This window comes from Neophocaena asiaeorientalis, unplaced genomic scaffold (assembly GCF_003031525.2).
Source record: "Neophocaena asiaeorientalis asiaeorientalis breed wild unplaced genomic scaffold, Neophocaena_asiaeorientalis_V1.1 scaffold362, whole genome shotgun sequence".
Lineage (NCBI taxonomy): Eukaryota > Metazoa > Chordata > Mammalia > Artiodactyla > Phocoenidae > Neophocaena > Neophocaena asiaeorientalis.
Genome location: NW_020175700.1, coordinates 1,708,396 through 1,723,879, shown reverse-complemented (window position 1 = coordinate 1,723,879; position 15,484 = coordinate 1,708,396). Strand labels below are relative to the sequence as shown.

Here is a 15,484-nt window from a genome sequence, read left to right as displayed (position 1 = left end):
AGACCTCCCAGGAATGGACATGGAAGAAACTTGGACTTTTTGAGAAGCTGAGGACTCTGAAACGGGGAAAGGGGAGCAGCAACCTTAGGAGCTGACCCCAGAGGGCAGATTCCCAGTCAGGGCCTGTCTCTGACGTCTCATCACAAAGCCTTGCTTTTTTCCACTTCAGTAGCCATGTAACCTTAGTTGGAGTAATAAATTCCTTCCTTCCCCCAACCCCTTCCTTCCTCCCTCACTTCCAGTCCCTCTTCCAGAGATCCAAATATGCTAACAAGCACCCTCTTTGGAAAATGTGACTAGGCCTCCCTGAGTTAGAGGTTTGAGCCATTTATACACTAGTATGAGTTAGGCCAAGGAGCTTCCTTTCTCCCAGCATCCTGTGAGATCAGGTACACAATGGAAAGGGGCATCTGGCACTAAGCTCTATGGGACCAGCCGAAATGGGGTGGTTTTGTGGGGGGAGGGGGCACTGGTCAGCATGTGACTGCCAGGGGAAGGAATACTAAGAGGTGGGAGAACTTTACCAGAGAGGGGCTGGAAAGGGACAAAGCGTAGCTATGTCCACCTGTGTCTGAGAGTCCAGCTCCTTACCCAGGAAAGGAGGGAAATGCTTCCCATCCCTTTTGATCTCTTCCTTTTTCTGAGCCTGGCACCACTTCTTCTGCAAAAGCCCAGGATCAGAAACTCAGTTCTTACCTGTGCAGTCCCAACTCCTTCCTATGCCCTTTACAACTACAGGTCTTCAGAGCAAGGGCTCATCTCTGGGGAATGAGGCTGAGACTCTGAAAAACTTCTACTCTTCAAGAAGGGCTCAGTTACATCCTTTGGTTAATTCCCAATTAGACAGAAAATTAAAATATCAACAGTACTCCATTCCTGAATAGACTTGTTAATTTCTAGACATGGAACATACATCTCTCTAATGCTTTTAGAATCAACAAAATAAGTGCCACATCATCCCCACATTTGCTGTCATCAGATTCTCAAAGCAACCAAAGTTAATACATATTCTGAACATTTAATCTGTAATATTTTCTCCCATGAGCCAGCAAGGACTAAAGAGATGTAACATTTTTCATGTACAGTAGTAAAATTTTCTCCTACCAAGAAAAAATTTGAGTAATACTCTAGAAATCCATCAGCTGGTCTGGCAGTGGATAGACCCCCATTGAAAGAGTGGAGCAGGGACTCCAGTTCAATAGACTCCTGTCTAGTCACAAAGTCTGGGGCCAGTCAGCACCGAGACCTCTCTAAAAGGCAGCACCTCCCAGCCTAATTCTCGCTTCTATCTGGCAACTGCCTAGATCCTAAGCAAAGTAAATCTTGCAGATAGATGAAACTTACTTGTTTTCACACCTAAGTTTTCTTTAGGTTGCCTGGATTTGACAGACACATTTGCCAAGTGTTTACTTCTCTCCTTTCTACAACAGATCACATGGGATGTACTTGAATCGTTTCTGGAGACCCACTGTGCTCATTGTGAATTTCAGGGCTGGAGCTCTTGAGGTGTACAGAGCCGTTTATCCCAGGCTTCTTCTGTGCCTTTTGACCACTCTGTCTGTTTTCCAAGTGTTCCTGTCCTCTCCATGTCCATCTCTGCTTCCAGTGTGCCTGCTGGTCAGCCTAGTATGGATGAGGGAGGCCCATAGCCACAGTGATCGAAACTGTCCCTGAAACTAAAATGGTTAACAGTTACTGAGCACTGACTAGGTGTCAGGCACGTCATCAGTTATGTGTGCATTAACCCATTTACTCCTTACAACAACCCTATAATGGAGGCGCTAGCCTAAAGGCTCCACTTTGAGGTGAAAAAGCCGAGACCAACAATGGAGGCGCACAGCCAGAAGGCGGCAGCGCTGGAGCCTGACGCAGGCAGCCCCTGACCTGCAGAGCCTGCCCTCCTTCCCACTCACTGCTGCCTCCAGAAGTGACCACAGTCTGCGCAGCCCAGCCCCTACCTTGCTCCTCCTGGAGCCCTGCGTTCATGGAGGCCTCTTTGGAAGCACCTGGCATTCACATCACTGTCTGAGAAAAACTAATTTGAGGGCCCACTCTTTGGAAGAATATCCAAATAGATAACACACTGTCCTGTCTAATCAAGAGAAATGGGGAGAAGGCACAAAAACAATATTAGAGGTGAGAAAGGGAAAATAACCAAATACAGAGGAAGTCTAAAGAAGCCAAAGAAAACATCTGATCTTTTTGCTCATGTGTATTTGTGCTACATAGTACATATGAGATGTCCAAATGGAAATGTTAAGTAGACCATTGTATGTATGGTTCACAATCGTCCCCAACAAACTTTATATTCTGTCATGTGTCCCCGTGAGGTTGTCTCCAGCAGGCACTTCAGGGGGGAGGGGGGAGGTGTCCCACGTCCCTGAGGGAGGAAGACAATCACATTTCCCTCTGCTAGAGCAGGGGTCAGCAAACTTACGGTTCACACGCTAATGCAGCTCCCCACCCATGTTTGTAAACAGTTTTCTTGGCGCACAGCCAAGCTCCATTTCACATGTCACCTCTGGCTGTTTTTGTGCTGCAGTAGAGACCATTTAGTCCTCAAAGCCTAAAATATTTACCATCTGGTCCTTTACGGAATAAGTTTGCTACCCCTGTGCTGGAGTCCTATAATTTTTCCACTTTCAGGCTAGTTTCTACTTTATAGACATTCTTTTTCTTATATTCTTTTCCATTATGGTTTATCGCAGGATATTGAATATAGTCCCCTGTGCTATACAGTAGGACCTGTTGTTTATCCATCCTCTATATAATAGTTTACATCTGCTAACCCCAAACTCCCAGTCCTTCCCTTCCCCACCCCCAGTCCCCTTGGCAACCACAGGTCTGTTCTCTATGTCTGTTTCTAATTCATAGATAGGTTCATTTGTGCTATATTTTAGATTCCACACATAAGTGATATCATATGGTATTTGTCTTTTTCTGACTTACTTCACTTAGTATGATAATCTCTAGTTGCATCCATTTTTCTGCAAACGGCATTATTTCATTCTTTTTTATGGCTAAGTAGTATTCCATTGTATATATGTACCACATCTTCTTTATCCATTCATCTGTCAGTGGACATTTAGGTTGTTTCCATGTTTTGGCTACTGTGAATAGTGCTGCTGTGAACATAGCAGTGCATGTATCTTTTTGAATTATAGTTTTGTCTGGGTATATATGCCCTGGAGTGGGATTGCTAGATCTTATGATAATTCTATTTTTAGTTTGGAGTAAAAACAGTTTGTAAAACTAAGTAAAAACAGTTTGGAGACAGAGCTTGCTAGGAATGCATATTTCTCTTTACGAAACGTCTCAACAGAATTCATTAATAAATGCTAATAGCTTCTTTTCAAAAGACATCTTAAGATTTTGTACTTATTCTATCGAAGAAATGGTCTGACTTCTTAGTATCATCCACATAAAATGAAAATGAACTATGTTTAAGACTTAGAGGAAACAAGGTAAGTGGGCTTTTCTTTTTTCCTAAGTGGTCCACAGTTTCCACCATCTGCCAGGCCCTCTGATGTTTTTTTCCAAAGAAAGAAATAACCCTGGGGGATCCTGGATGCTTCTTGCCTTCTACAGCTTTCCCAACATCCTCTCCTCCACCAGTGTTCTTTTGTTTTTTGTTTTTTTTGAGTTTGGCAAGACTCAGCATAATAAATTAATATGAAAAGGTGGAAAAGAATTAAGTGCTAGAAGTTTCTACACTGAGTAACAGTGAGGAACCTCCACACTGTTTTCCATAGTGGCTGCACCGACTTGCATTACCACCAACAGTGTAAGAGGGCTCCCTTTTCTCCACACCCTTTCCAGCATTTGTTATTTGTAGACGTTTTAACAATGGCCATTCTGACTGGTGTGAGGTGACACCTCTTTGTAGTTTTGGCTTGCATTTCTCTAATAATTAGTGATGTTGAGCATCTTTTCATGTGCCTACTGGCCATCTGTATGTCTTCTTTGGAGAAATGTCTATTAAGGTCTTCTGCCCATTTTTCTATGGGGTTGTTTGGTTTTTTTGTTGTTGAGTTGTATGAGTTATTTGTATACTTTGGAGATTAAGCCCTTAGTTTCTACTTTATTGGTTCAGAATTTCCAAACCAAGGGAATTCCCTGGCTGTCCAGTTGTTAGGACTCTGTGCTTTCACTGCCATGGGCCTGGGTTCAGTCCCTGGTCCGGGAACTAAGATCCCACAAGCTTTTCAGCACAGCAGGAAGGAAGGGAGGGAGGGAGGGTGGAAAAGAAGGAAAGAAGGAAAGAAGGGAAGGAGGGAGGGAGGGAGGGAGGGAGAGGGATGTAGAACAATTTAAAACAAAAAACAAAAAAAGAACTTCCAAATCATGTAGGTGGTGCAGATTCAGCCCTCAGACATGTGCGTGCCTCACGTGCAGTGTCCCAGTTTCTTTCAGATGCTCTTTTTCTAGCCATGGCCTCTGGAGGGACAGCCTTGAGGCTTCTCCTTGGACCAGCGCAATTGTTCTTATCTCAATTTTAGGGATTCCTGGCTATACTGGTTTTCTTTTGCTGCATAGCAAATTATGGTGGTTTAAACACCCAGTTTAAGCTCACAATTCTGTCAGTCAGAAGTCTAGCATGGTAAGGCTGGCGTCTCTGCTCAGGCTAAAATCAAGTTGTCAGCCAGCTACATTCTCATCTGGATCATGGAGTCCTTTTCTAAGCTCATCCCTGTTATTATCAGGATTCAGTTCTTTGTGGTTGTAGGACTGAACTCCCCATTTTCTTGCTAACTATTGACCTCTCTCAGCTCCTATGGGCCACTCTTGAGTCCTTGTACCATGGTCCGCTCCATCTCAGCAATGGAGAACCTCCTTTTCAAATCCCTTTCATGCTTCGAATCTCTCTGCCTTCCTTTTCTGCCTCCAACTGAAGAAAACTCTGCTTTTAAAGGGCTGGTGTCATTAGGTTATGCCCAAGGGGTAATCTCGCTTTCTCACAGTCAACTGTGCCATATAACATAATCTTATGACAGGAGTAATATCTCAGCATATTTATAAGTTCCACCCATAATCAAAGAGGAGGGCATAATCAAGGTTGAGGGTCATTTGGGGACATCCTAGAAATCTGTCTATAACACTGGATTTTTGCAGGGAGCCCCGTTCCAGCTTCCTACCACACAGAGGCCTCAGGCTTCATCTCCAGCCCTACTCAGGCTTATCAAACCCCATCTTGGAGTACAGTACACATTTTTCCTAATCCCCTCGTGGACCATTCAGCTTCAGCTCCCCTTCCCTGCTTTGGCTTTTAGTTTCCTCTTCATTTTCCATACCTGAGATTTTCCTTTTTTTGCTTTCAAGATTTGCAAATATTTCAAATATTTTTGTTATATTATAACCAGTATGTCTAAGTGTTTGGAATGGTTGAGGTTTTTCCTTCAGCAGCATGTCAGCCATACTTTCCAGAATTTTAGGGTTATCAAGCTACATTCCAAGATTACAGAGTCCACTGAAGTCAGTGGATCCTTGGAGTCCTAACCCCAGTGAGGAGCAACCAGAGTTTTACAAAGAATTAATGGTTAATCAATCTGAAAATTTAACAATGTGTCAGGTCTAGAGGATAGTTTCCCTGTTTGCATTAACTTTGCTTACTGTATCACTGGGAAAGGGAAGATGTATGAAAACCAACGAAAATAAATTGCAGTATCTTTCTGAGAACTAGACCCTGTCTAATAAAACAGTCAGATTAATTGACAAAAGACAGTTTCCTTAACTAGGTTATCTTGTCCAATTACTTATTATTTTCATAGCATTCACCATGACTAAACACACAGTTATTCTGTTTCCACTTCAAATCTGCAAAAGCCGTTCTCAAAATTGTTGTTGTGATGCTTTTCTTCAGATGTGGCTGAGCAGTATTTTCAAGATAGCATGGCTAATCTTAAGGATGCTGAAGGGATAGGAAAAGCCAAATTTCTTTCAATTCAAGATGATTATTGCCATTTTCTACAAGTCACTGGACAAAAAGAGGTAAGTGAGTTTGGACCACAGCTGACTAGTTATTTACCTGGACGACCCAGTTGATATCCAAAGGGCTACTCCTGCACTCTGAAAGCATTAAGCATCTACCATGTGCAAGGCATGTGCCAGGCTCCACGGGGAGAGGGATAAATAAAGCCAGGCAGCCACTCTTGGGCAGCTCCCAGATATTCGCTCTCGGGAAACAAAAAAGTTCATGAGAATGTAGATGCCATGTCCACCTGCAGAGTATCTTAAAGGACTAGAAACCTTGAGAACCCACTGGACAGACTCTGCTTACCGCAGCCTGTGGTTCTGGCTGGCATAGAGGGTGGAAGTTAGTGTGTCTAATTCCTCTCTTACTATCTTAGCTAATGGATGAAATTTGCATATCTAATAAGAACTACACAGTGCAGAAGTTACGGCTCACTGTCCGTTGAACCATACAGGCATGTTTTCCATGGCTTGTAAAAATGGAACCAGACCCAGAATTTATATTCATTGGTAGTTAAACCCTTGGGAACTTATTCCATAAAAAGCCTAACAACTACCAGACACCCACATGCTTCATTTATACAGATATTTTTTTCAACTCTAACCTGTCAATGGGACCTCCCTGGTGGTCCAGTGGTAAAGAATCCGCCTTCCAATGCATGGGACATGGGTTCGATTCCTGGTCAGGGAACTAAGATCCCACATGCCGTGGGGCAACAAAGCCCGCACACCACAACTACTGAGTTTGCGCGGCTCAACAAGAGAGCCCACATGCCGCAAACTACAGAGCCCACGCACCCTGGAGCCCGTGTGCCGCAACTAGAGAGAGAAAACCTGCATGCTACAACTAGAGAGAAGCCCACGTGCCGCAATGAAAGATGCTGCATGCCACAACTAAGACCCGACGCAGCCAAATAAATAAATACTTTTTAAAAAACAAAAAACCTCTAACCTGTCAAGGCAAATCCTTGAGATGAAAACCTTTTTATTTCCTCTGCTGTTATGTAGACCTTCTCCCCGACAGCTCTCTCCTAACCTTAATCCTTCACCCTTCTCTCAGTTGATGTGAGCTTAAGGAACATAGGTTTTTAATCTAGATGCACGAATGTTCGTCAGGCCAAAGTCGGGCTACAGTAACCATAACAAATGGAGTTTCCATATTTTTCTGGATCACCCAACCAAGTAGAGAGGGGCTTTCCAGTGGCCTCAGATTCTAGAACATCTCTAGAAGTTCTATGTGGAGTGCTCAGGGCAGAATTCTGAGGGGAATTCTGCCCCCATCATACCTCACCCCTTCTAGCTCATCAGTCATTTTTACCTTCAAAATGCCCCTTGAATCCATCCATTGGTTGCCATCTCCACCTCTGTCAGTCATCATCTCCCACCTGGACCTCTCTAACAAACTCTGGCTCCCCAGCTGCTGCTTCCACTCTTGCCCTTTTCTAATCCATTCTGAATAAGGAAACCATGGTGATCTTTGCAAAAAGCACATCTGATCAGTGGACTCCCATTTGTAAAATGGAGCTACACTGGCTCCTCAGAGCCCTTAAGATAAGCCAGAATCCCACATTGCCTTGCACGTTATGAATTCTGCTGACATTTCCAGTCTCATTTTTGCCCCCTCCCCTGATCTGTGTTCCAGCCACAGTGGCCTTTTCTAATCCCCACTTCTGGGCAGCGTCAGCTTTTGTCTCCTGCTCTTGGAAGGTTCTTCCTCATTGATCTCCTGGCTAATGCAGACCCATCCTTCAGGACTCACCAGCTTGCCTGATTCCCCTCCTTCAGTCTTCATTAGATTCTCCCCACTATTCTTCATCATAGAATCCTGTCTGATATAATTATATAACAGAGTAATGTATTACAATAATATATTGTGGACAGTTACTGTCTCTCCCTGACTAGACCAAATTCCATGACAGCAGGGACTCTCTTATTCGTGGTGAGGGAGCGTTGAGCCAATGGGTGGATGGATGCTTGGCTATGGGCTGTCTGACTGCTCTGGCTGCCACAGGGCATCCACCCTTTTCCCCATTCCTGTCTGGCTTCCTGCCCTGGTGTCTGTCATCACAGCTGCCACACCTTACTGCCCTTGCCCAAGTCACCCAAATCAGTGGCATTGATCTAAAGATGTACCTCACTTCCTGAGGCCTCCCCTGGAGATTTTAGCAAACTGGCTCTTTTCATTCTACAGCTCCTGCACCAGCCCTTCTGGTGCCCTTATAAGAATAGACAAAGCTGCCTCTTCCTCAGGTGGGTGCAGTCCGTGCCAGGGCACATTGCTTTGAGAGCGGAACACGGGCCGGACTTCAGCCCTCCTCATTCTCCTGCCAGGCACCCTTGTGCGTGACACAGTCTGTCCAACCAAATGTGTCACCTTGTGTTATGCTCACTCTTGGTTACAGACCTCACTGTGGGTTCCAGCAGGAGCTGGCCAATGGGGCCGGGCCCAAGGACAGTCCCAGGCACGAGCACAAGGATGTGCTCAGACCACCTCAGATGTGTCACAGCCTACATGTGGGCTAGGACCCTTTGCCAACAGGAAGGTGATCCTTGGGAAGGAAAATGCCTTTTAAGGTAAAATGTAAGTGAAGTTTACTTTGCCACAGGTTAAAAGATACTCCGTGTTAAGATACTCTTCTAGTTGTGCTGCTCTGCTGCTCAGGAAGCTTCTCTGACTTCTTATTCCCCATAAGAAAATCTAAACTCCTCAGCCTGGCATGAAGGTCTCCACCACCAGCCCAGCCCGTGACTCCTGCCTCATCTCCCTCTGCTCCTCTTCCTACTTTCTCTGCTATAGTCAAATTAGTCCCTTCACTGGCCTTGAATGTGCCGTGTGCTTCCCCCAGCTCCCACTGTGCTTCCAGGTTCCCATGCCCTCTTCTTGGTCCACCTAAATCCTATTTATTCTTCACTTCTCTCCATTAAGCTTTTCTAACTCTCAGAGACTGTCACTGTCTCTTTCCTTTAAACCCATATCCACGTGGCATCTCTTCCATTGCCATCTCGACTTGCCATTCAAGTTCATGCACATCTATCTCTAGTTTCCCCAATCAGGCTGTAAATGGCGTTGAGAGCTTCATTTAGGAAAAGGTGTCTGCCTCTTCTTTCCATCATTGGCTCCTCCAAGCCTGACAACCAATTTTCATGGAAAAATTGCCAAACCCGACAGTTGCATCACAGACACTGGGCAGGGACACGACAGGCTTTAGCATCAGGCAAGACCCATATCAAGGTGGGTCACACACATCACAATTTACAGTTTCTCTTCCCCAGCAGTGATTTATCTTTCCATCTGAGAAATTGTTTCTGCCATAACAGTGCCTTTCACCGTGGTTCCCTGATCCCACCCCCAGCACCTAATTCATATTCTTGCCAATAAACTGAGTAAAGGCCTTGCGAACTCCTCTATCTGGGGAGCGCCAGCAGGATGCCTTCAGGGCTATGCGGTGGGCAAGGCTCCTTCACTGGTTCCTGCTTTATTCGGCTCTGTTTTTCTTTTAAGGTCCACTTATTTCTCCCATATATTTTTTTTAAAGATTTCCTTGATGTGGACCATCCCCAAAGTCCTCAATGAATTTGTTACAGTATTGACCCCGTTCCGTGCCTTGGCTTTTGGCTGTGAGGCATGTGGGATCCCAGCTCCCCGACCAGGGATTGAACCCGCACCCCCACACACACTGGAAGGCAACGTCCCAACCACTGGACCAACAGCAAAGTCCCTATTCAGCTCTTATATTGGATGTTTGTGATCTCTACCTGTAATCATGCTTTTATGTAGAAGATCGTAGAAGAATTTCAGGAGAAACATGGGAGACCGACATACAGGGCTTTCCCTCTGTATGTCTTGGTGTATGACTGAAGAGATTAATACCAGCTCATATTTTGTATTCCATGTTGGTATAAATAAATCAGATAAACCAAACAAGATGTCAAATATATTTAACTTTTCACCATGTTGGAATGTTTGCTTTTGGTTTCCTGAACTATTTCTTGTGAGAAATGGAAAACCCTGGAATATGTTCTGGATGTTCTGTAAGTAGATAAATGCCAGGAAACTCTGTAGTTTTCACTTACATAAGAACTTCACTGTGTACAGAGGGAGAAGAGCCTGCAACTAAGAGGGATTAAAACTGGCAGGATCCAGATCCTAGATCTGCCTGCCACTGATGGGCTGTCTGACTCTGAGGAAGTTTCTTGACTGCTCTATGCCTCAGTTTCCTCCTCTGGCAAACAAGGATTAAAATTGTCCTAATCTAAAGGAGATGGTGCAAGTTAAATGAGCTCACACACATAAACTGTTTAGCACGGTTCTTGCCACATAAAGGACACGATGCAATACATGTTAGCTTTTCTTCTTCCTACTCAACTAAAATGGGTTCCTGTAACATCTGAGATGGCTTTTTCTCTAGGGGTCCTTTATGCATTCTCTGTTCAGAGTTCAAACCATTCCTGTCCCCCGCAACACCCCCTCACCCCATGTATATTATTTCCTGATTCCTATTTAAGGAGGAAAGTAGGCTCAGCTCATGAGACACTCTACCCAAACTCATTCCCCTAAAAAGTGAAAATACATGCCAGTTACATCATTTTCTTAGGAGGCACTGATCTTTATCCAGCTTTGAACTTTTTATTTAACCAGACAGCTTTTTGTTCCTTTCACAGAGAGCTACCTCCATCCTGAGAGAGTCCCTGGAGGCCAAAGTGGCAGTGTATGGCGATCTCAGTCCTGAGGTGGCAGAGACATACCGGCTCCTGGGCGGGGCTGACCTGGCACAGGGGAACAAGAGCGGGGCCCACAAGAAACTGAAGAAGGTAAAGCTGCAGCCCAACTAATGTGGGAAAAAACCCTCCCACCCTTCCCCACAGGTAGCTTTCTCTCCCTCCACAATGCTCTTTTTAAATGAAACTTTACAAGTGGCTTATTTATGTAAGATGACATCACTTTTGCAGTTGATCTCAGCTCACACTTTTTGGGGTAAAAGGTACAGTAATCCTCTTATGCACATAGATTTTTAAATAAATTATCAATTATTCTTTACTATGAAAATAATTTTTAATTTGTACATAGCGTAATTTATCAATCTTTTTTTTTTTTGCGGTACGCGGGCCTCTCACTGTTGTGGCCTCTCCCGTTGCAGAGCACAGGCTCCGGACGCGCAGGCTCAGCGGCCATGGCTCACGGGCCCAGCCGCTCCACGGCATGTGGGATCTTCCCGGACCAGGGTGCGAACCCGTGTCCCCTGCATCCGCAGGCGGACTCTCAACCACTGCGCCACCAGTGAAGCCCTCAATCTTATTTTGTTTTACTCTTTCTGTACACCCAGTTTATAGAGGAACTCTTTGTGTGTTCTTCTACTACTTATGTTTATTTTTTTTTAATTTGGAGTTTCTGTGGATGGCATGAGGTATGGATCTAATGTTATCTTCTTCCCAAATGGCTGCCCAGTTGTCCAGCACCATTTTATTGGGGAATCCATCTATGCTCCAGTGAGTTAACACTTTCGTCACATACTACATTTCCACATGTACTTGAGTCTATTTCTGGATTTCTTTCTATTCCACTTTTCTCTTTGTTTATTTGAATCCCAGTACCTCATTGCCTTAATTATAGAGATTTCATAGCATGATGTAGTACCTGGTAGGATTAGACTCCCCTCGTGGGTTTTTTTTTTTTTTTTTTTTGGCTGCGTTGGGTCTTCATTGCTGTACGCGAGCTTTCTCTAGTTGCGGGGAGTGGGAGCTACTCTTTGTTGCGGTGCGCGGGTTTCTCAGTGCAGTGGCTTCTCTTGTGGAGCACGGGCTCTAGGCGTGCGGGCTCAGTAGTTGTGGTACGCGGGCTTAATTGCTCCGTGGCATGTGCGATCTTCCCAGACCAGGGCTCGAACCCATGTCCCCTGCGTTGGCAGGCGGATTCTTAACCACTGTGTCACCAGGGAAGCCTCCTTCGTGGTTTTCGTATATCAGGTTTTCTAGATATTCTGGCATCTTTATCTTTCCACATGAATTTTGGTATCAACTTATCTAGCTCCATAAAAAGTTTGTTGGTGTTTTTTGGAGAATTGTTTTATTTGTAAATGGACATTGGGAGGATTGACATCATTATGATGTTGAGTCATTCTACCAAAGAACAAGGGATGTCTTTATATGTGTTCATGTCTACTTTTGTAACATTCAGGCACATTTTAAAGTGTTCCTCATATAGGTTTTGTACATTTCTTACTAAGTTGATTTCTAAGCATTTTATCTTCTTTAATGCTACTATAAGTGGAGTTTTATCCACTGTTACACCTTTTGACTGGTTATTTTTGTGTATACGAAGACTATAGGTTTCTCTGTGTTAATTTTATATTCTGCTAGTTTGCTTAATTCTTTTCTTGCTTCAGTTAATTTGAGCACCGATTCTCTCAAGTTTTCCAGGTGTACTATTACATCATCTGCAAACAGTTTTACTTTCTGTTTTCCAAGTTTTATGCCTCTGATTGATTTATTTTGTCTAATTGAATTGGTTCATACCTCCAGAACAATAATAAATAATGTGGAATAATAGGCATCCTTGCCTTGTTCCTGATCTTAATGGAAATGCCTCTAGTTATTCCTCATTTAATATATGCTGGCTTTGGACAAAGATTTATATATATTTATCATGCTAAGGAAGTATCCATGAATTTCTATTTTCATGAGTTTTTTTTTTAATTAGAAATAATTGCTGGGTTTTTTTTTGTTTTGTTTTGTTTTTTAATTTTTTTTTTTTTTGCGGTACGCAGGCCTCTCACTGTTGTGGCCTCTCCCGTTGCAGAGCACAGGCTCCGGACGCGCAGGCTCAGCGGCCATGGCTCATGGGCCCAGCTGCTCCGCGGCATGTGGGATCCTCCCGGACCGGGGCACGAACCCGTGTCCCCTGCATCGGCAGGCGAACTCTCAACCACTGCACCACCAGAGAAGCCCTGCTGGGTTTTTTTAAAATTAGAAATAATTGCTGGATCAAAGGCTTTGTCAACATCAATGGAGATAATCAGATGATCCTTCTTAGATCACTTAATATGGTACATTTTATTATAATATTGAACCAGCCTTGCATTCCTGGAATAAATCCCCTTAGCCATAATGAATTATTCTCAATGTGATGTTGATTCTGTTTGCTAATATTTATTTTTTGCAAATATTTTGCACCAATATTTGTAAGTGATATTTGTTTAAGTATCATGTTATTTTGCTTCATAAAAATAATTTGGAAGTTTACCTTTATTTTCTATGCACTGAAGGATTTTATACATTAAAACTATCTAGTCTTTGAGAGTTTGTACCATGTGTAAAACTCTTTAGGCATGGTGCTTTTAGGGGGGAAAGTTCCTTGACAATTTTCTCTATTGCTTCTACAAACAAATTGGTCTGTTGAAGCTTTCTATCTCTAACAGGGTCATTTTGGTAAACTGTGTTTTTCTAGGTAATTATCTATTCATTCACATTTTCAGATTGATTTGCATAGAGATTTGCCAAGTAGTCTCATGGATTTTTCAAATTTCTACTTTTTTAATAGTTATTTTCCCATTGTAATTCTTAGTTTTTTATTTGGATTTTCTCACTTTTTTCTTGACTGAGTTAGTTAGTGGTTTGTCTATTTTGTTAATTTTTCTAAGAAACAGGATTTGAATTCTATGGATAAATTGCCTTCCTATTCTCTATTTCATTAATTTCTGATTTTATCTTTATTCTTTCTTTCTTTGTAACTTATTTTGTTTTACTCTGTTGGAGTTTTTCCTATCTTTTTGAATTGGGAATTGAATTCATTTGGGTTTTTATTTTTATTGCTATAAGTGTCCTCTTATTATTGCTTTAAATGCATCTTATAAGTTCTGGCATGTTGTGTTTTCATTACATTAATTAGTTTGAAAATGATGAACACCTGGGAACCTTTAAGTAATATAACTGCCCAAACCAAAAGAATTAACTTTAGTTCTGAGTGGGCTGTCCTATAGGTTAAGCCTTTTTTTCTCTTTTTATGACTTCTGATTCTGCTGCAAAAAGCACCAGATTTGGTAATATGTGTGGTGCCTATTTTTTAATGAGATAACATATATTTATTATCAATTAGTCAACAGTAGTTATTGGATATCTTCTATGGGCCAATTACTGTGCTAGGCAGAACTGGGGAAAGACAATGAATAACCAAGATAAATATGCTTCTTGTCTTTGTGTGACTTTCTAGTCTAGGCAGGAAGATATATTAAACCAATCATTTCAGATAATTTTAAACATTACACATGTGCCAAAGACATTACGGTGAGGGAAGAGGTGAGAAAGGTAGCTGAGGGTGGCAGTTGCTCTGGGTTTCTCCATCCCCCACTTTTAAGCTAATGCTTATTGAGTGATTGTTATATCCCTGGCAGTGAGTTAAATGATTTTTATCTATTAACTTATTTAAGCCCTATAGTAACCCTAAGAGTTGGATACCTCTACTCTCTGTTTTTGCAAAGAGGGAAACTGAGGCTGAGAGGATCATTGTCTCAGCCTTGATTGCAAAGCTAGGAGTCATCAGAGCGGGGATTTAGCACCAGGCAGTCCATATTGTGCAGTCTACTCTATGCTATCATCTGGTTTAGAGCTTGGGCTTCCACATAAGATTTTGTTTGAACAGGGGCTTCTTGTGCTTTAAAAAAGTTTGAAAACCAGTGGCACAGTGGAGAGAATGCCAAGATAAGGATATGCAGGAGTCTTTGGGTTGCCACTGACAATACAACTCAAATTAGCTCAGGTATAAAGGACTGTCTATTGTCTTATGGTTTCCAAGAAAGCACTGACAGGCACATGATTAGCAGGACAGGAACACAGTGGAGACTTGGGAGAAAGTGCCAAGGCCAGACTAGAATGCCACCAGGGCTCTCTCTGCCCAGGAGTCCTGCCTGCTTCTCTCTGCACCTCCCCTTACTCCTCTCTCATGGCAGCATCTCCCCTCAAGATGGAAATCATGGTGACCAGCCCCCCAGAGTTTTACTTCCTACCCCTGCTGCCATTTCTGTCACAGCTTGGAAGTTCTCAGGGAAAAATTGAGAGGCCTGGCTTGGATCCAGTGCCCACCCCAGATCAATCAGCTGAGGCCAGGGGTGTGGTAGGGAGTAAGAACATGGTGCCTTCAAGGCTGATGGGTGGCCCACAGTGGAGGTGGTGCAAGAAACACGGTCCCATAGTTAGAAGACCTGGGACAGGGTCACTAGAGCCCCTCCCTATTTGGGGGCATGTGCATTGAGTATAATAGGCATGCCATAGCCCCTTCCCTTCAGAGAGTCCCAGTAAACCCCTAACTCTGATATTATGTGCTCAGTATTGTGCTACAGGTCCGCACTGTGATCAACAGGAGAAAGGGGATTAGGGAAGGTGTCCAGATAAGTATTCCTGAAAAAGAGCATAGCCTAGCAGAGACAGGAATTCCCATGTTGGAAACGAGGTGGAAGAGGAGACTCAGGGGCAAGAGAGTGAAGCCTATTTAAGAAGAAAAAGCGGGCTTCCCTGGTGGCAC

The 15,484-nt window shown here is 43.4% G+C and overlaps 1 protein-coding gene across 3 annotated transcripts in view; it reads left to right on the top strand.

The window, feature by feature from the left end:
* The window catches only part of TTC23 (tetratricopeptide repeat domain 23), a 110,926-nt gene that overhangs the window by 83,464 nt on the left and 11,978 nt on the right, over positions 1-15,484 (top strand). For all 3 annotated transcript variants that reach the window (XM_024732067.1, XM_024732068.1, XM_024732069.1), the window contains 2 exons: positions 5,861-5,988; positions 10,633-10,782. In XM_024732067.1, coding sequence (XP_024587835.1) covers positions 5,861-5,988; positions 10,633-10,782 — 278 coding nt within the window. The remainder of the gene's footprint in view (positions 1-5,860; positions 5,989-10,632; positions 10,783-15,484) is intronic.